Source organism: Pristiophorus japonicus, chromosome 11 (assembly GCF_044704955.1).
Source record: "Pristiophorus japonicus isolate sPriJap1 chromosome 11, sPriJap1.hap1, whole genome shotgun sequence".
Classification (NCBI taxonomy): Eukaryota; Metazoa; Chordata; class Chondrichthyes; family Pristiophoridae; genus Pristiophorus; species Pristiophorus japonicus.
In genome coordinates, this window is record NC_091987.1 from 58,317,470 (window position 1) to 58,339,381 (window position 21,912).

Genomic DNA, 21,912 nt, shown 5'->3' on the forward strand with positions numbered 1-21,912 from the left:
GATAATAATCTGCCTTCGTGTTTTTGCCACCAAAGTGGATAACCTCACATTTATCCACATTATACTGCATCTGCCACGCGTTTGCCCACTCACCTAACCTGTCCAAGTCACCCTGCAGCCTTTTAGCGTCCTCCTCACAGCTTACACCGCCACCCAGCTTAGGGTCATCTGCAAACTTGGAGATATTACACTCAAGGAGGTGGGGTAGCTCTATGGATAAAGGATGGAATCACTGCAATAGTGAGAAACGATATTGGCTCAAATGATCAGGATGTTGAAACAGTTTGGGTGGAGATAAGGAATAAAAAGGGGAAAAAGTCACTGGTGGGTGTAGACTATAGGCCCCCTAACAGTAGCAACTCTGTTGGTCAGAGTATAAACCAGGAAATAGTGGGTGCTTGTAAAAAGGGAACAGTAATAATTATGGGTGATTTTAACTTCCATATTGATTGGACAAATCAAATTGGTCAGGGTAGCCTTGAGGAAGAGTTCATAGAGTGCATAAGGGATGGGTTCCTTGAACAGTATGTAATGAAACCAACCAGAGGGCAGGCTATCTTAGATCTGGTCCTGAACATTGAGACAGGACTAATAAACAATGTCCTAGTAAAGGATCCCCTTGGAATGAGTGATCATAGCATGGATGAATTTCAAATTCAGATGGAGGGCGAGAAAGTTGGATCTCAAACCAGCATACTAAGCTTAAATAAAGGAAACTATGACGGTATGAGGGCAGAATTGGCTAAAGTGGACTGGGAAAATAGATTAACGTGTAACGGTTGATGAACAGTGGCATATATTTAAGGAGATATTTCAAAACTTTCAAGAAAAATACATTTCAGTGAGGAGAAAAAGGTGTAAAAGAAAAGATAGTCATCTGTGGCTAACTATAGAAATAAAGGATGGTATCCAATTAAAAACAAGGGCATACAAAGTGGCCAAAACTATTTGGAGGACAGAAGATTGGGAAGCTTTTAAAAGCCAGCAAAGAGTGACTAAAAAAATTATTAAGAAAGGGAAGATAGACTATGAAAGTGAACTAACATGAAATATAAAAACAGATAGCAACAGTTTCTATAGATATATAAAAAGGAAAAGAGTGGCTAAAGTAAATGTTGGTCCTTTAGAGGACGAGACCAGGGAATTAGTGATGGGGAACATGGAGATGGTAGAAACTCTGAACAAATATTTTGTATCAGTCTTTACGGTCGAGGACACAAGAATATTCTAACAGTGAATAGTCAAGGGGCTATAGGGGGGGGGGTGGGAGGAGGAACTTAACACAATCACAATCACTAAGGAAATGGTACTTAGTAAGATAATGGGACTAAAGGCAGATAAATCCCCTGGACCTGATGGCTTGCATCCTAGGGTCTTAAGAGAAGTACCGGCAGGGATAGTGGATGCAATGGTTGTAAATTTACCAAAATTCCCTGGATTCTAGGGAGGTCCCAGCAGATTGGAAATGTAACGTCGCAATTTAAAAAAGGCAGACAAAAAGCAGGAAACTATACCTAACATCTGTGGTTGGGAAAATGTTGGAGTCCACTATTAAAGAAGCAGTAGCAGGACATTTGGAAAAGCAGAATTCGGTCAGGCAGAGTCAGCATGGATTTATGAAGGGGAAGTCATGTTTGACAAATTTGCTGGAATTCTTTGAGGATGTAACGAACAAGGTGGATAAAGGGGAACCAGTGGATGCGGTGTATTTGGACTTCCAGAAGGCATTTGACAAGGTGCCACATAAAAGGTAACTGCACAAGATAAAAGTTAATGGGTTTGGGGGTAATTATTAGCATGGATAGAGGATTGGCTAACTAACAGAAAACAGAGATAAATGGTTCATTCTCGGGTTGGCAATCAGTAACTAGTAGGGTGTCGCAGGGATCAGTGCTGGTACCACAACTATTTACAATCTATATTAACGACCTGGAAGTACTGAGTGTAACGTAGCCAAGTTTGCTGACGATACAAAGATGGAAGGAAAAGCAATGTGTGAGGAGGACACAAACAATCTGCAAAAGGACATAGACAGGCTAAGTGAGTGGGCAAAAATTTGGCAGATGGAGTATAATGTTGCAAAGTGTGAGGACATGTACTTTGGCAGAAAAAAAATCAAAGAGCAAGTTATTATTTAAATGGAGAAAAATTGCAAGTGCTGCAGTATAGTGGGACCTGGGGGGTACTTGTGCATGAAACACAAAAGGTTAGTATGCAGGTACAGCAAGTGATCAGGAAGGCCAATGGAATCTTGGCCTTTATTGCAAAGGGGTTGGAGTATAAAAGCAGGGAAGTCCCGCTACAGTTATACAGGGTATTGGTGAGGCCACACCTGGAATACTGCGTGCAGTTTTGGTTTCCATATTTACGAAAGGATATACTTGCTTTGGAGGCAGTTCAGAGAAGGATCACTAAGTTGATTCCGGAGATGAAGGGGTTGACTTATGAGGAAAGGTTGAGAAGGTTGGGCCTCTACTCATTGGAATTCAGAAGATTGAGAGGTGATCTTATTGAAACGTATAAGATTATGAGGGGGCTTGACAAGGTGGATGCAGAGAGGATGTTTCCACTGATAGAAGAGACTAGAACTAGGAGGCATAATCTTAGAATAAGGGGCCGCCCATTTAAAACTTAGATGAGGAGAAATTTCTTCTCTCAGAGGGTTGTACATCTGTGGAATTCGCTGCCTCAGAGAGCTGTGGAAGCCGGGGCACTGGATAAATTTAAGACAGAGATAGACATTTTCTTAACCGATAAGGAATTAAGGGTTTATGGGGAGCGGGCAGGGAAGTGGACCAGAGTCCATGATCGGATCAGCCATGGAGTATTGTGTACAGTTTTGGTCTCCTAACTTGAGGAAGGACATTCTTGCTATTGAGGGAGTGCAGCGAAGATTCACCAGACTGATTCCCGGGATGGTGGGACTGACCTATCAAGAAAGACTGGATCAACTGGGCTTGTATTCACTGGAGTTCAGAAGAATGAGAGGGGACCTCATAGAAATGTTTAAAATTCTGACGGGTTTGGACAGGTTAGATGCAGGAAGAATGTTCCCAATGTTGGGGAAGTCCAGAACCAGGGGTCACAGTCTAAGGATAAGGGGTAAGCCATTTAGGACCGAGATGAGGAGAAACTTCTTCACCCAGAGAGTGGTGAACCTGTGGAATTCTCTACCACAGAAAGTAGTTGAGGCCAATTCACTAAATATATTCAAAAGGGAGTTAGATGAAGTCCTTACTACTTGGGGGATCAAGGGGTATGGCGAGAAAGCAGGAATGGGGTACTGAAGTTTCATGTTCAGCCATGAACTCATTGAATGGCGGTGCAGGCTAGAAGGGCTGAATGGCCTGCTCCTGCACCTATTTTCTATGTTTCTATGTTTCTATGATCGTATTAAATGGCGGAGCAGGCTCGAGGGGCCATATGGCCTACTCCTGCTCCTATTTCTTATGTTCTTATGTCTTTACTCTTATACTCAAATCCTCTTGTAATAAAGACCAACATACCATTTGCTTTCTTAATTGCTTGCTGTACCTGTATGTTCCCTTTCAGTGATTCGTCCAGAAGGACACCCAGGTCCCTCTGAACACCAACATTTCCCATTCTCTCACCATTTTAAAAATACTCTGTTTTTCTATTTTTTCTACCAAAGTGGATAACTTCACATTTCTCCACATTATATTCCATTTTCCATGTTCTCGCCCACTCATTTAGCCTGTCTATATCCTCTTGAAGCCTCTTTGCAACTTTCTCACAACTTACATTCCACCGAGCTTTGTATCATCAGCAAATATGGATATTTGGTCCCCTCATCCAAATCATGAATATATATTGTGAATAGCTGGGGCCCAAGCACCGATCCTTGCGGCACCCCACTAGTTACAGCCTGCCAAGCTGAAAATAACCCGTTTATTCCTACTCTCTGTTTTCTGTCCATTAACCAATCCTCAATCCATGCTAGTATATTACTCCCAATCCCATGAGCCCTAATTTTGTTTAATACCTCTTGTGTGGCACCTTATCGAATGCCTTCTGAAAATATTCTGCTAGTTACTGGGATTGAAGGCCGATAAATCCCCAGGGCCTGATGGACTGCATCCCAGAGTACTTAAGGAGGTGGCCTTGGAAATAGCGGATGCATTGACAGTCATTTTCCAACATTCCATTGACTCTGGATCAGTTCCTATCGAGTGGAGGGTAGCCAATGTAACCCCACTTTTTAAAAAAGGAGGGAGAGAGAAAGCAGGGAATTATAGACCGGTCAGCCTGACATCGGTAGTGGGTAAAATGATGGAATCAATTATTAAGGATGTCATAGCAGCGCATTTGGAAAGAGGTGACATGATAGGTCCAAGTCAACATGGATTTGTGAAAGGGAAATCATGCTTGACAAATCTTCTAGAATTTTTTGAGGATGTTTCCAGTAGAGTGGACAAGGGAGAACCAGTTGATGTGGTATATTTGGACTTTCAGAAGGCTTTCGACAAGGTCCCACACAAGAGATTAATGTGCAAAGTTAAAGCACATGGGATTGGGGGTAGTGTGCTGACATGGATTGAGAACTGGTTGTCAGACAGGAAGTAAAGAGTAGGAGTAAATGGGTACTTTTCAGAATGGCAGGCGGTGACTAGTGGGGTACCGCAAGGTTCTGTGCTGGGGCCCCAGCTGTTTACACTGTACATTAATGATTTAGACGAGGGGATTAAATGTAGTATCTCCAAATTTGCGGATGACATTAAGTTAGGTGGCAGTGTGAGCTGCGAGGAGGATGCTATGAGGCTGTAGAGCGACTTGGATAGGTTAGGTGAGTGGGCAAGTGCATGGCAGATGAAGTATAATGTGGATAAATGTGAGGTTATCCACTTTGGTGGTAAAAACAGAGAGACAGACTATTATCTGAATGGTGACAGATTAGGAAAAGGGGAGGTGCAACGAGACCTGGGTGTCATGGTACATCAGTCATTGAAGGTTGGCATGCAGGTACAGCAGGCGGTTAAGAAAGCAAATGGCGTGTTGGCCTTCATAGCGAGGGGATTTGAGTACAGGGGCAGGGAGGTGTTACTACAGTTGTACAGGGCATTGGTGAGGCCACACCTGGAATATTGTGTAGTTTTGGTCTCCTAACCTGAGGAAGGACATTCTTGCTATTGAGGGAGTGCAGCGAAGGTTCACCAGACTGATTCCCGGGATGGCGGGACTGACCTATCAAGAAAGACTGGATCAACTGGGCTTGTATTCACTGGAGTTCAGAAGAATGAGAGGGGACCTCATAGAAACGTTTAAAATTCTGATGGGTTTAGACAGGTTAGATGCAGGAAGAATGTTCCCAATGTTGGGGAAGTCCAGAACCAGGGGTCACAGTCTAAGGATAAAGGGTAAGCCATTTAAGACCGAGATGAGGAGGAACTTCTTCACCCAGAGAGTGGTGAACCTGTGGAATTCTCTACCACAGAAAGTTGTTGAGGCCAATTCACTAAATATATTCAAAAAGGAATTAGATGTCGTCCTTACTACTAAGGGGATCAAGGGGTATGGTGAGAAAGCAGGAATGGGGTACTGAAGTTGCATGTTCAGCCATGAACTCATTGAATGGCGGTACAGGCTAGAAGGGCCGAATGGCCTACTCCTGCACCTATTTTCTATGTTTCTATGTTACAACCTAAAAAAACTAACAGATTTGTCAAACATGATTTCCCTTTCATAAATCAGTGTTGACGCTGTCCAATCTTATTATTTTTTTTCTAAGTGCCCTGTTACCACGTCCTTAATAATAGATTCTCGCATTTTCCCTACTATTGAAGTCAGGCTAACTGGTCTGTAGTACCCCGTTTTCTCTCTCTCTCCTTTCTTGAATAGTGGGGTTACATTTGCTACCTTCCAATCTGCAGGAACTGTTCTAGAATCTATGTAATTATGGAAAACAACAATCAATGCATCCACTATTTCTATAGCTACCTCTTTCAAAATCTTAGGATGTAGGCCATCAGGTCCAAGGGATTTATCAGCTTTCAGTCCCATTCATTTCTCCAGTACTATTTTTTACTAATACTAATTTCTTTCAGTTCCTCATTCTCGCTAGACCCTTGGTTCTCCACTATTTCCGTCAAGTTTTTTGGGTCCTCTTCCGTGAAGACAGACACATTGTATTTGTTTAATTTCTCTGTCATTTCCTTATTCCCCATTATAATTTCTCCTGTTTCAGCCTGTAAGGGACCCACATTTACTTTTTCTAATCTTTTCCTTTTTACATACCTATAGAAGCTTTTACAGTCTGTTTTTATGTCTCCTGCTACTTTATTCTCATATTCTATTTACCCTTTCTTGATCCTCCTTTGCTGAATTCTAAAATCTGCAGGCTTACTGCTCTTTGGCAACATTATAAGCCTCTTCCTTTGATCTCATACAATTTTTAACTTCTCTTGTTAGCCACAGTTGGGTCACTTTTCCTATGAGGTTTTTGTGCCTTAAAGGAATGTACATTTGTTGTAAATTATGCATTAATTCTTTAAATGCTATCCATGGCTTGTCTACTATCATATTAAAGTCCCCCATGATTACTGTATAACTGCGAAGTAGACCGGGCCTCCTCCTGCGACGTAGACCGGGGGCCTCCTCCTGCGACATAGACCGGGGGCCTCTCCTCCCCGATGATGGCTGGACCTCCTGCAGATGACCTCCTCCTCAACAGCGACACGACTGGGGCTCCCCTGCCCCACTGGTGACCTGGCCTCTTTTCTCTCCTCCTTCCCCCCCCCCCCCGCCGAAACACGTGGTGAGCATCATAGCTATGACCCCCCCTGACCTCCCACTCTGAACCCCAGTGGGCCACTGACCCTCCCAATGCCTCCCTCCAGCCAAGCCTCGGACCACCTACCATCAAGAGCGCTACCCAGCGCCGAGCCTGCGGCCAACATCTTGCCGTAGGCAACTAAGCCCACATAGCAGTGTGCCTGATCTCCAGTCGTCTTGGACCTCCTTGCCACTGGACCAAGACCTTGCTCAGCTACGCCCGTGTGGTAGCCGACGTGCAATGACCACCCCATGTTAAAAGAACTCATGCACAGGCATCGTCCACTCCTCTAACATGAAGTTCGGGATCTGGAACGTCAGGACCCTCATGCACAACCCCAACAGCGACAGGCCGGAACACCGCACCGCCATAGTTGCCCGGGAACTTAGACGCTTTGATATCGACATCGCTGCCCTAAGTGACACCCGGCGGGCAGGGGAAGGCCAGCTCAAGGAATAAGGTGGAGGTTACACCTTCTGCTGGAAAGGGAAACCAGAGGAAGAACGCCGCCTCCACGGAGTGGGCTTTGCCATCAAAACCGAGCTGGTCGACCGCCTCAAAGACTCCCCCTGCGGGGTTAACGAACGCCTCATGACTCTTGTATTACCCTTATTATATGCATTTCTAATTTCTGGATTTATACTCTGCCCGACATTACAACTACTGCTTGGAGGCCGATAAACAACTCCCACCAATGTTTTCTGCCCCTTGCTGTTTTTTTAGCTCCACCCATACTGATTCTCCTTCTTGATCTTAATCAAAAAAGCTAATGGAATGTTGACTTTTATCTCAAGATGGTTGTATTACAAAAGTAAGGAGTGATGCTTCAGTTGTAGAGAGCCTTGTTCAGACCTCAACTGCGTTGAATTATGGGCACCAAATCTCAGGAAAGCTGTATTGGTCTTGGAGTACAACCGTAGATTCACCACAACTATTACATTACATAGAATTTACAGCACAGAAACAGGCCATTCAGCCCAACTGATCTGTGCTGGTGTTTATGCTCTACATGAGCCTCCACCCACCCTACTTCATCTAACCCTATCTGCATATCCTTCTATTCCTTTCTCTCTCATGTACTTATCTAGCTTTCCCTGAAAGGCATCTATGCTATTCGCCTCAACCACTCCATGTGGTAGCACGTTCCACATTCTAACCACTCTCTGGGTAAAGAAGTTACTCCTGAATTCTTTATTAGAATTATTATATCTTATATTTATGGCCCTTAGTTTTGGACTCTTCCCACAAGTGGAAACATCTTCTCTGCCTCAACCCTATCAAACTCCTTCATAATTTTTATAAATCAGGATTTAAAGGGTTAAATTACGACGAGAGGTTGTATAAATGCCTCTGGTATTCGCTTGAGTTAATATGGTTGAGGGGTGATCTAATCAAGATTTTTTTAAATGATAAAGGTATTCAATTGTGTAGCTACAGATAAACTATTTACTCTGGTGGGGGATTCCAGAACAAGAGGGTATAATCTTAAAATCAGAGCTAGGCCATTCAAGAGTAAAATAAGGAAGCATTTCTTCACACAAAGTGAAAATCTGCAATTCTTTCCCACTAAAGGCTGAGGATGCTGGTTGATTGCAATTTTCAAGACGGAGATCAATAGATTTTTGTTGGGGTATGGTATCAAGGGATATGGAACAAAGGTAGGTAAATAGAGTTGAGGTGCAAATCCTCCAGTGCTGCTCCCCACTACAGTCCTCCATCTATCTATTGCCACACAAGCTTACAGCCCAGTTTCTGTCTCAATTGCATGCTACAATGCATTCCAAACTCACCAATACTGGTTGGCGCCACAACTCTGGATCAACTTCTCCCTCTCGGGCTAAATCCTAATTTCTCTTACAACCATGCATGTCATAGCACTTCCTAAACTGCCTCCTCTTTCTACCTAACTCCGATCCCACCATTATGGTATATTTGGGAGTAATCTTAACCTAACCCACCCCACAGGAAACTGACAGGATCAAACCGAAGGCCTGTTTTACATCCCGGAAGGAAGGACAGACATACAAAACTAAGAAAGAAAGTTATCCACACATCACAGAAGTGTATGAAAACCGTAGAAAGCGAATGAAAGACAAACAGGAGTGGACAGAAGCAGAAAGGTACAAGTTTTATCTTCATTTTTCTATGTGAGCAATCCCATGGGAGAGCAAATAGCAATACAAACTTTTATTCCTTGCTAATAGTTTTGGTACCAATTATTATTTCAGTGCTAAGTAATGAGGTAGCACATTATTCCAAAACTGTTCAGGGTTAGGTTTTTCTTTCTTTGAGTGATGCTTTCCATTCACTTTTTGCTTTGTGTGTTCTTTCAAAACAAAATTTTTGTTTTTAGCTTTTGTTTTCTGTTTTTCTTTGATCTCATCATTGCCCTCTATCTGATCTTTTGTTTTGTTTACATTTCTTCCTTCATTTTCTGCTTCAGTGCTTTCACCCTCTTCATTCTCAGCATCCTCTTCACCCTCATCATCTTCCTCCTCCTCATTACTTTCATCATCGTCACCTTCCTCACCATCTTCCCAACTCTTTCCATCCTCATATCCGTCTTCCCTACTCTTGCTTTCTTCTTCATCTTCATAACTTTCTGCATCATACTCATCTTCTCTACTCTCATTTTCTTCATCTTCAACTTCTCTACTCTTGGTTTCATCACCTTCCCTGCTCTCACCTTCCTCTTCATGTTCATCTTCCCTGCTCTCACCTTCCTCTTCATCTTCAACTTCCCTGCTCTCACCTTCCTCTTCATCTTCCATGCTCTCACCTTCCTCTTCCACTTCATCTTCCCTGCTCTCATCCCCTTCATCTTCATCGCTCTCATCTTCCTCTTCCTCGCTCTCACCTTCCTCTTCATTGCTCTCACCTTCCTCCTCTTCATCTTCCCTGCTCTCACCTTCCTCCTCTTCATCTTCCTTGCTCTCACCTTCCTCCTCTTCATCTTCCCTGCTCTCACCTTCCTCCTCTTCATTTTCCCTGCTCTCACCTTCCTCCTCTTCATCTTCCCTGCTTTCACCTTCCTTCTCTTCATTTTCCCTGCTCTCACCTTCCTCCTCTTCATCTTCCCTGCTTTCACCTTCCTCCTCTTCATCTTCCCTGCTCTCACCTTCCTCCTCTTCATCTTCCCTGCTCTCACCTTCCTCCTCTTCATCTTCCCTGCTCTCACCTTCCTCCTCTTCATCTTCCCTGCTCTCACCCTCTTCGTCTTCACTGCTTTCCTCCTCTTCCCTGCTCTCGCCTTCCTCTTCAACACTCCCTTCTTCCTCTTCCCTCCTTTCACTTTCATCATCTCCCTCTTGCCCACTCTCACCTTCCTCAGAGCCATCTTCTCTATTCTTACTCTCCTCACCATCATCTGCATTGTCTCCAGCTTCTCTCCTCTCACCTTCAACTACATCTTCATTACCCTTGTCTTCATCACTTCCATCTGTCCCACTCTCACCATTAACTCTGATTCCTCTAGTCTCACGTTCCACTTTACCTTGAGCTTCTTTACTCTCGTCTTCATCTTCATCCTCCCTATTCTCACCTTCTTCATCACTCCCACCTTCATTCTGTATTTCAATTTCTTCCCTTGCTTCTACCCCACTCTCTCCTTCACTCTGGTCTTGTTCAGTTTCACTTCCTCCTTTATCAATTTCTTCTCCATCATCTTCTCCTGTTGCTTGAGCTTCTTCCTTACTTCTAGTTTTATCAGCAGTTGTACTCTCCTCAGTTTGCTCCTGATTGCTTTCAGCACTTTTTTCATCCGCTAATGTATCACCCTCACCCGAGGTTGTCTCTTCTTCATCTCCAGAGGTTTCTTTGTCTGCAACCTCCTCGATTTCTTTTCCTCCTCCTTCTTCTGCAGCTGTGCCTTCCTCTAATAATTCATCATCTACAATGGTCCTTTCAGTTACTTTATTGCCTACTTTCAGGACTTTTTTTTTATCCAAGTGCTTTTTTTGAAGAAAAGGTTTCATGGATTTATGGCCTTTTAGACTCTCATTTCTATTTGCTATTTTAATGTTATTGTCTGTGTCACTGTTTCTATCTTTGATGACACCACTATTGTTTTCTTCTTTGGTTTTCCTGTTGAATGTTAATACTTTCTTTCCTTCCTTCGCTGCTGCTTCTTCATTTAGTTTTGAAACATTTTGTTCATATTGCTTTGTGGACAGGATTGAACTTGGCTTGGCTTTCCTGTGAACTGTTTTAATAGGCATTTCTGTTTTAGAGTTTATATCACTGTGAGACAAGTCAAATATTTCTTCAAAAGGCTTGCTCAATGTTTTACTTATCCTAGCCTTGCTAGAATAGTTTACAGATTTCTGTTTAACAGGTGTGCCATGTATTTGTGCTAATTTGCTGTCCATATTTTGTCCCTTATTTATTGTACCACTGTCATATAAATGGGTGTGTTGTGCTGTGGCTGACTGGCTCAATTTGGCAACAATATTTTCTTTGCCAGTTGTTTTTTTCCCCTTGCTAATGGCTTTGCTACTACTACATCTGATTTGTTTTCCATCTCCCATTGCTTCAAGCACACTTGTGTGCAGATTTATTCTTGGAGACTGAGCTTGCAGTGGAACTTTTGTAGGCATTTTAACCTGGTGCTTAATATTGCAATTAGTCTTTCTTTGTCCACCCTTACCAGAGCTTTCACCTTTCTTCTATTCCACATGAAAAGCAATGAATGAAAGGAAAAAGAAAATTAATAAGAATTACATTATAAAATAAATGAAAGGTGAATCTAATGCCCACACAACTTTTGTGTTCTGAATAGTAACAAATAATAAAACAGAAGACAGAGCAAGAAAACAGATTTAAAAAACACAGAATCACATTTGCAATGGACTAAATTAAAATTAGGACAGTGACAGATTCCGATAAAAAAAATTGTCAGTTTGCTAACTGTGTTAATCATCTCAAATTGTGCTAAAGATATGATAATCACCATCCAGTCATCTTAGCTAAGGCATCAAGTTCAGACGCCATTGAAAAATACTAATCAAAGACTGCCTGCACAAATAAATAGTACTATTTTAGGCAGTGCCAGCTGTATTTTTCTCAGCATGCTGAAAAAAGGTAGTAAAGGAAAAATACTATTTTAACGGTTCCTCCTCAGATAAACCAAGAGCTTCACGTCAAAAACAAGAATAGTACACTGCGTTCACCATGATTGAATATTGAATCTATGCCCATAATATTTATTGAGTAAAGAGGAATTTTCCAGTGTTACATTATTTAGAACCCAGACGAGTAAATCTCTAATGGAACTACATTCTTCATTGCTATATTTTACACTGTGTGGAGCACCAAATCCGACATGTAAGTTCCAACCTTGTAGCAGTGGTGTCTCGATTTTACATTCAATAATTGCTTTATTAGAAAACACTTAGAATAGGCATATTACTAAAATCATTTATTAATAATTGTTTTCTAAGTTAGATCAGAAAACAACATTGCTCTTACCTGTTCCTTGTGAACTGGTGATAAGGTCAAGGTTTTATCATCAGGATTCACAATCACTGTATGTGTCTGGAGAGCAAAAATAGTACAAAAAAATTAAGATCCATTACAAAATAATCAGATCATAAATATAGAATCATGAATATTAACAAAATAGACATTCACAATTTGTACAACAGCAATCATTTTAAAACTGCTTAAGTATCTAAAGATTAGTTCTGCATAGTATTCTAGAACATTAGGAAATTTCTGTCAACCACTGTAGCTGTATTGGATTATTGTCTTAGATGTGAAGGTTACCGCACAGGCTGCAGTATATAAAATCTGGACCTATAGCCATCTGCAGCTGGGCCCTCACAGCAGGAGTCAGTTCAACGAGCCTTTGCAGCCTCAAACGGTGGCAATATAGGCTCTGGGCTCCAAAGTCTGCTCCACCTTAGAGAAACTGGTGGACAGAGTAGATCGGGTCTTCCAAGGCTTCACTCATACCCTCAGTCTGATCTCCCACAGACCAGCACTGATGTGCCAGTGCCCCTAGGGAGGGAGGTTGGTGGAATGGGTGAAGTGCATGCATACCTCTCTCAGGATGTCAGCACGTCTTCTCCCTTGCCACCTCCTCAACCAACACCCAACATGGTGCCTGAACTCCAGCTGGTCCAAACTGCCTTGGTTGAAGTCCAGGAACAGTAGTCAGTAGCAGGGCCCTCACAGGCTCCAGCATTCAAAGATTATTAACCACGAGCATCTCAGGAATCCGAGAAAGATGCACAGCAGCCCAGTACTAGCTTTGATCAAGCCACTGTGGTAGCACCTCGTAGAAGAGAGTGTCCAGGGAAGCCATCAGCTAAAAACAATTAGGGTTCACACTTGGGTGTTTCACGACTTAAGTTGTAAATATTTGCTTTCTGGTACAGATTAAACTCTCGCACTTCTGTCACTTTTGAGTGCTCTGTGCTTTTAAGGCAATTTCTGTGTCTGCCTTATGTCATCGATGTGGAAGTTGGTTCAACGTTTTGAAGGTGACAAGTTGGAGGATTGTAAAGCAATGGAATGAAGGTTGCAGGATTCTTAGTGCAGGGGGGTCTGGTCACATAAAAGCGGTAGGAGTCAGAGATCTCAAGGAGAAGCACTGCGTGATGAGTACATCCCTCGCATCTCGGGCCACAAGATCCTCCGCACACCGTGTGTCATGTCCTCCTCACCATCCTCTTCCTCATCAGATGATGAGTCCTGCAGGTCTTCTCCCTCCTGCACCTCCAATCCTTTTTTTTGAACGATGTTATGCAGAACACAGCATGTCACAATTATTCTGGAGACTCTGGCTGGCAAGTATTGCAGGGAGTCTCTAAACCTATCAAGGCACCTGAACATCAACTTGAGCATTCCAATGGCCTGCTCTATGACGCACCTTTTGGCCCTGGCAAATAATGCATCTGTGATCTGCTTGATGCATTTGTTTCTTTCTTTCTTTGACAATCTAAGCCTGCTGAAGCACTGCTCCTGAGAAAGGTCACGGAAGCTGAGCCTCTCCTTCGACCCTGTGTGGTGAGAATGACCTTCTGCATGCCTGCCCCCTCTGTTGCAGCCTTCTCTGTGGCCTTCCTGCAGCTCCTCCATCACTGCTGCTTCTTTTTATCCTCCTCCTCCACTCTTAGAGCAGCTAAAGCACCCCCACCCCCTAATTAGCTTCTATTTTTGCTAAATATCCTCCAAAATACAAGCCAAGCGAACAGTGATAACAGAATCACAGCCTGCAATAAAGTGAAAGAACACCTGTGAATGCTGCAGCTTTATTCAGATTATGGCCCCTTTACTTTCAGTGCACAATCCAGTCAGGACCCAATCTCACCAGGGAGTGCCGGCGACCTGGCCGATCTGCATTAGTTAAAATCACATCAGAGTCCGAATTGAAAATAGGACAGATTTCTATATATTGATGAGCATCCTGCCTCTCTACAGCAGGAGACTCATCGACCCTGATACTCGCTGCCATTAATATTGCGGCTGCAGGAGCGGCACTTCTGACATTAAAACACCTCATCCAAACATTTCCTCCTCATTCGGAGGAGATGTTGGTTTAAATCAAGGCTCAAGACATCTCTTGCTATGAAAAGACGGCCTTTGGATGAAACTGGAAATAATACATCAAATACACCTATCTTTCTCAATGAGGTGCTCAAGATTTCACTATAAGAGAGGCAAGGCTCGCAATCAGACTGCTTCCTGGATTTATTTATATTCTGTATATACACACACACACACAAAGTTTGTTCAGGAATTGGCTTATCCTTTGTTCGAGCATTGTAAAGAGAATATTTCACAGCTTATAAAACAGCAAACCAGCTCATGATAAAACAGCTGGTAGCATAAAACATTGATCTACCAAATCTAATGGGTAATATTTACACATGGGTAATATTCTGAAAGACATAAACTGCAGATTGATATATTATGTTAACTTTTTTTCCCACCAGCTCCTAACTGGGTTTTTGGTCAGTAAATATTTTGAGGTACATAAGAACACAAGAAGTAGGAGCAGCAGTAGGCCATTCGGCCCTTCAAGCCTGCTCCGCCATTCAATAAGATCATGGCTGATCTTTTCCTTCAACCCCACCTTCCTGCACTATTCCCCCATATCGCTTGATTCCCTTACTATCCAAAAAACTATCAATCTCGGTCTTGGATATATGCAAAGACTGAGCATCCACAGCTCTCTGGGATAGAGAATTCCAAAGATTCACAAATCTTTCAATGAAGAAATTTCCCCTCATCTCAGTCCTAAATGGCCGACCTGTAGTTCTAGACTTCCCAGCCAGGGAACACATCCTCCCTTAACAATTGTATATGTTTCATTGAGATCACTTCTCATTCTTCTAAACTCTAAAGAATATAGGCATAGTCTGCTCAATTTCTCCTCATTGGACTAACCCCTAATCCCAGGAATCAGCCTCCCTCTAAGGCAAGTATATCCTCCTTAGGTAAGGAGGTCAAAACTGTACACAGTATTCCAGCTGTGGTCCCATCAAGGCCCTATATAATTACAGTAAACATAGAAACATAGAAAATAGGTGCAGGAGTAGGCCTTTCGGCCCTTGGAGCCTGCACCACCATTCAATAAGATCATGGCCGATCATTCCCTCAGTACCCCTTTCCTGCTTTCTCTCCATACCCCTTGATCCCTTTAGCCGTAAGGGCCATATCTAACTCCCTCCTGAATATATCCAATGAACTGGCATCAACAACTCTCTGCGGCAGGGAATTCTACAGGTTAACAACTCTCTGAGTGAAGAAGTTTCTCCTCATCTCAGTCCTAAATGGCCTACCCCTTATCCTAAGACTATGTCCCCTGGTTCGGGACTTCCCCAACATCGGGAACATTCTTCCCGCATCTAACCTGTCCAGTCCCGTCAGAATCTTATACGTTTCTATGAGATCCCCTCTCATCCATCTAAACTCCAGTGAATAAGGGCCCAGTTGATCCAGTCTCTCCTTATATGACAGTCCAGCCATCCCTGGAATCAGTCTGGTGAATCTTCGCTGCACTCCTTCAATAGCAAGAATGTCCTTCCTCAGATTAGGAGACCAAAACTGAACACAATATTCCAGGTGAGGCCTCACCAAGACCCTGTACAGCTGCAGTAAGACCTCCTTGCTCCTATACTCAAATCCCCTAGCTATGAAGGCCAACATACCATTTGCCTTCTTCACCGCCTGCTGTACCTGCATGCCAACCTTCAATGACTGATGAACCATGACACCCAGGTCTCATTGCACCTTCCCTTTTCCTAATCTGCCGCCATTCAGATAATAATCTGCCTTCGTGTTTTTGCCCCCAAAATGGATAACCTCACATTTATCCACATTATACTGCATCTGCCATGCATTTGCCCACTCACCTAACCTGTCCAAGCCACCCTGCAGCCTCTTAGCGTCCCCCTCACAGCTCACACCGCCACCCAGTTTAGTGTCATCTGCAAACTTGGAGATATTACACGCAATTCCTTTATCCAAATCGTTAATGTATATTGTAAAGAGCTGGGGTCCCAGCACTGAGCCCTGCGGCACTCCACTAGTCACTGCCTGCCATTCTGAAAAGGACCCGTTTATCCCGACTCTCTGCTTCCTGTTTGCCAATCAGTTCTCTATTCACGTCAGTACATTACCCCCAATACCATACGCTTTGATTTTGCACACCAGTCTCTTGTGCGGGACCTTGTCAAAAGCCTTTTGAAAGTCCAAATACACCACATCCACTGGTTCTCCCTTGTCCACTCTGCTAGTTACATCCTCAAAAAATTCCAGATGATTCGTCAAGCATGATTTTCCTTTCATAAATCCATGCTGACTTGGACCGATCCTGTCACTGCTTTCCAAATGCGCTGCTATTTCATCCTTAATGATTGATTCCAACATTTTTCCCACTACTGATGTCAGGCTAACAGGTCTATAATTACCCGCTTTCTCTCTCCCTCCCTTTTTAAAAAGTGGTGTTACATTAGCTACCCTCCAGTCCATAGGAACTGATCTAGAGTCGATAGATCACCAATGCATCCACTATTTCTAGGGCCACTTCCTTAAGTACTCTGGGATGCAGACTATCAGACTCCGGGGATTTATCGGCCTTCAATCCCATCAATTTCCCTAACACAATTTCCCGCCTAATAAGGATATACTTCAGTTCCTCCTTCTCACGAGACCCACTGTCCCCTAGTTTACTCTTATATTCTAATCCCTTTGTAATAGAGGCTAACATACCATTTGCTTTCCTAATTGCTTGCTGTACCTGCATGTTATTTGAGATTCTTGTACAAGGACACCCAGATCCCCCTGAATACCAACATTTCGCAGTCTTTCACTATTTAAAAAAATATACTGCTTTTCTATGTTTCTTACCAAAGTGGATAACGTCACACTTCTCCACATTATATTCAATCTACTTTGCCCTAGCTAAATCACTTAACCTGTCTAAATCTCTTTCCAGCCTCCTTGCATCTTCCTCACAGTTTACTTTCTCACTTAACTTTGTACTATCAGCAAATGTGGAAAAATTACATTCGGTCCCCTCATCTAAGTCATTAATATAGATTGAACATAAGAACACAAGAAATAGGAGCAGGAGTAGGCCACCTGGCCCCTTGAGCCTGCTCCGCCATTTAATAAGATCATGGGTGATCTGATCATGGACTCAGCTCCACTTCCTTGCCCGTTCCCCATAACACTTCGTTCCCTTATCGCTTAAAAATCTGTCTAGCTCCACCTTAAATATATCCAATGACCCAGCCTCCAGAGCTCTGGGGCAGAGAATTCCATAGATTTATAACCCTCAGAGAAGAAGTTCCTCCTCATCTCAGTTTTAAGTGGGCGGTCCATTATTCTGAGACTATGTCCCCTAGTTTTAGTTTCCCCTACGAGTGGAAATATCTGCATCCACCTTGACTAGCCCCCTCATTATCTTATATGTTTTGATAAGATCACCGCTCATTCTTCTGAACTCCAATGAGTAGAGGCCCAACCTATCTTCATAACCCCCTCATTTCCAGAATCAGCCTAATAAACTTTCTCTGAACAGCCTCCAATGTAAGTATATCCTTCCTTAAATACGGAAGACTAAAATGTATGCAGTACTCCAGGTATGGCCTCACCAATACCCTGTACAGTTGTAGAACGACTTCTCTGCTTTTATACTCTACCCCTTGCAATAAAGGCCAACATTCCAGTTGTCTTCCTGATTACTTGCTGTACCTGCAAACTCTCTTTTTGTGTTTCATGCACAAGGACGCCACCCCCCCCCACCCCCCCCCCGAGTCCCGCATTTTTTTCTCCATTTAAATTATAATTTGCTTTTTTATTCTACTCCATCTGCAAAATTTTTGCCCACTCTCTTATCCTGTCTATATCCCTTTGCAGATTTTTTGTGTCCTCCTCACAATTTGCTTTCCCATCCATCTTTGTATCATCAACAAACTTGGCTACATTACACTTGGTCCTGTCATCCAAGTCGTTAATATAGATTGTAAATAGTTGAGGCCCCAGTTGATCCCTGTGGCACCCCACTAGTAATTGTTTGCCAACCGGAAAATGACCCCTTTATCCCGACTCTCTGTTTTCTGTTAGTTAGCAAATCCTTTATCCATGCTAATATATTACTCCTAACCTCGTGAACTTTTATCTTGTGCAGTAACCTTTTATGTGGCACCTTATCGAATGCCTTATGGAAATCCAAATATACCACATTCACTGGTCCCCTCTTATCCACTCTGCTCGTTACATCCTCAAAGAACTCCAGCAAATTTGTCAAATATGATTTCCCTTTCATAAAACCATGCTGACTCTGCTTAATTGAATTATGCTTTTCCAAATGTCCCGCTACTGCTTCCTTAATAATGGACTTCAACATTTTCCTAACGACAGATGTTAGGCTAACTGGTCTATAGTTTCCTGCTTTTTCTGCCTCCTTTTTTAAATAGGGGCGTTACATTTGCGGTTTTCCAATCCGCTAGTACCGCCCCAGAATCCAAGCTAAAATTTATAAAAAAAGGTTTTCTTTATTTGTTTTGCTTTGGTTGTGTTGTGTCGTCATTGTTTCATTGCTTTGAATGCTCTTCCAGTACTTGCACTTAAACAGACCAATCCAGACAACATTTCATTGCATCCGCTATCTCTGCAGCCACTTCTTTTAAGACCCTAAGATGTAAGTCATCAGGTCCAGGGGACTTGCTGCATTTAGTCCCATTATATTACCAAGTGCATCTTTATTGGTGATAGTGATTGTATTAAGTTCCTCCCTCCCTATATACCCTTGATTATCCACTATTGGGATGTTTTTAGTGTCTTCTACCGTGAAGACCGATACAAAATATTTGTTCAGCATCTCTGCCATTTCCCTGTTCTCCATTATTAATTCCCCAATCTCATCCTCTAAAGGACCAACATTTACCTTAGCCACTCTCTTCATTTTTATGTACTTGTAGAAACTCTTACTATCTGTTTTTATATTTTGTGCTAGTTTACTCTCATAATCTATCTTGCCGCTCTATCATTTTTTAGTCGTTCTTTGCTGGCTTTTAAAAGTTTCCCAATTCTGTGGCCTCCCACTAGTCTTGGCCACATTGTATGCCCTGGTTTTCAATTTGATACCATCCCTTATTTCCGCACAGAACTGCCCCCCAGTCATCAAGATCCATGGTTCGGCTCTGGACAACGTGGACCATTTCCCATACCTCGGGAGCCTCTTATCAACAAGAGCAGACATTGACGACAAGATTCAACACTGCCTCCAGTGCGGCCTTCGGCCGCCTGAGGAAAAGAGTGTTCGCAGACCAGGCCCTAAAATCTGCCACCAAGCTCATGGTCTACAGGGCTGTAGTCATACCCGCCCTCCTGTATGGCTCAGAGACATGGACCATGTACAGTAGACACCTCAAGTCGCTGGACAAATACTACCAACGATGTCTCCGTAAGATTCTGCAAATCCCGTGAGGACAGACGCACCATCGTTAGCGTCCTTGACCAGGCCAACATCCCCAGCATTGAAGCACTGACCACACTTGATCAGCTCTGCTGGGCAGGCCACATTGTTCGCATGCCGGACAGGAGACTCCCAAAGCAAGCGTTCTGCTTGGAACGCCTTCACGACAAACGAGCCAAAGGTGGGCAGAGAAAACATTACACGTGCACCCTCGAAGCCTCCCTGATAAAATGCAACACTCCCACTGACACCTGTGTGTCCCTGGCCAAAGACCGCCCTAAGTGGAGGAAGTGCATCCGGGAGGGCGCTGAGCACCTTGTTTCGTCGCCGAGAGCATATAGAAATCAAGCACAGGCAGCGGAAAGAGCGTGCGGCAAACCAGTCCCACCCATCCTTTCCCTCAACGACTATCTGTCCCACCTGTGACAGGGACTGTGGTTCTCGTATTGGACTGTTCAGCCACCTAAGGACTCATTTTTAGAGTGGAAGCAAGTCTTCCTCGATTCCGAGGGACGGGCTATGATGATATTAGAGTTAGCCACGGATGGTTATCCCTTCTCTTACAGTCTTTCCTTCTCATTGGGATACATTTTTGCTGCAAGTTATGAAATATCTCCTTAAATGTCTGCCACTGCTCATCAACCATTCCATACTTTAATCTATTTTCCCAGTCCATTTTAGCCAACTCTGCCCTCATACCTTTGTAGTCTCCTTTATTTAAGCTTAGGACACTGGTTTGAGATCCAACTTTCTCACCCTCCAACTGAATTTGAAATTCAACCATGTTTTGGTCACTCATTCCTAGAGGATCCTTTATACGAGATAATTTATTAATCCTGCCTCATTACACAGCACCAGATCTAAGATAGCCTGCTCCCTGGTTGGTTTCGCAACGTACTGTTCAAAGAAACTATCCCGGATACACTCTATGAACTCTTCCTCAAGGCTACCCTGACAATTTGATTTGTCCAATCAATAAAGGTTAAAATCACCCATGATTATTGCCATTCGTTTTTTTACAAGCCTCCATTATTTCTTGATTTATCCTCCATCCAACAGTGTAGCTACTGTTAGGGGGCCGATAGACTACATCCACTAATGACTATCCCCCCTTATTATTCCTTATCTCCACCCAAATTGATTCAACATCTTGATCTTCTGAGCCAATATAATTTCTCATTAACACACTGATCGCATCCTTTATTAACAATGCTACCCCCACCTCCTTTTCCTTTCTGTCTGTCCTTCCAAATTATCAAATACCCCTGACTATTTAGTTTCCAGTCCTGGTCACTTTGCAACCACGTCTCTGTAATGGCTATCAGATCATACCCATTTGTATCTATTTGTGCCGTCAATCATCTATTTTGTTACAAATGCTACATGCATTGATAGAGCTTTTCAATTTGTTTTTTTACCATTTTTCCCTGCTTTGACCCCATTCTCTTAAATTTTTAATTTTCCACTCACCTGAATCCTCCCCCCCACTAATTAGTTTAAAGTCCTCTCTATAGCCCTAGTTATTTGATTCACCAGGACCCCAGTCCCAGCATGGTCTAAGTGGAGCCCATCCAAACAGAACAGCTCCCGCTTACCCCAGTACTGGTGCCAGTGTCAACGAACCAAAATCCATTTCTCCCACACTAGTCTTTGAGCCACGTGTTTAACTCTCTGATCTTGTTTACCCTATGCAAATTTGCTCGTGGCTCAGGTAGTAATCCAGAGATTATTACCTTTGTGGTTCTGCTTTTTAATTTGGCCCCTAGCTTCTCACACTCCCTCAGCAGAACCTCTTTCTTTGGCCTATCTATGTCATTGGTACCCACATGGACCACGACAATTGGATCTTCCCTCTCCCATTCCAAGTTCCTCTCCAGCTCTGAGGAGCTGTCCTTAACCTTGGCATCGGGCAGGCAACACAGCCTTCGGGACTCACGCTCTCGGCTGCAGAGAACAGTATCTATCTCCCCAATGATACTGTCCTCGATCACTACAACGTTTCTTTTTAACTCCCCCCACTTGAATGGTCCCTTGTACCACAGACAGAGAAACCTAAGGCAAAAAGCAAGAAGGGCCACATTACAGAAAAATTCTAAAGGGGCAAAATATGTTAGAAAGACAAGCCTGAAGGCTATGTGCTTCAATGCGAGGAGTACTCGGAATAAGGTGGACGAATTAACTGCGCAGATAG

At 43.2% G+C, this 21,912-nt stretch overlaps 2 protein-coding genes across 3 annotated transcripts in view; both read right to left on the reverse strand.

Moving 5' to 3' along the window:
* Positions 1 to 21,912, reverse strand: part of LOC139276034 (X-linked retinitis pigmentosa GTPase regulator-like) — a 215,056-nt gene that overhangs the window by 90,476 nt on the left and 102,668 nt on the right. For both annotated transcript variants that reach the window (XM_070893415.1, XM_070893417.1), the window contains one exon: positions 12,257 to 12,322. In XM_070893415.1, coding sequence (XP_070749516.1) covers positions 12,257 to 12,322 — 66 coding nt within the window. The remainder of the gene's footprint in view (positions 1 to 12,256; positions 12,323 to 21,912) is intronic.
* On the reverse strand, positions 9,010 to 11,385 carry LOC139276348 (uncharacterized). The gene has a single exon (XM_070894198.1). It carries the CDS (start codon positions 11,383 to 11,385, stop codon positions 9,010 to 9,012), a length of 2,376 nt encoding a protein of 791 aa, XP_070750299.1.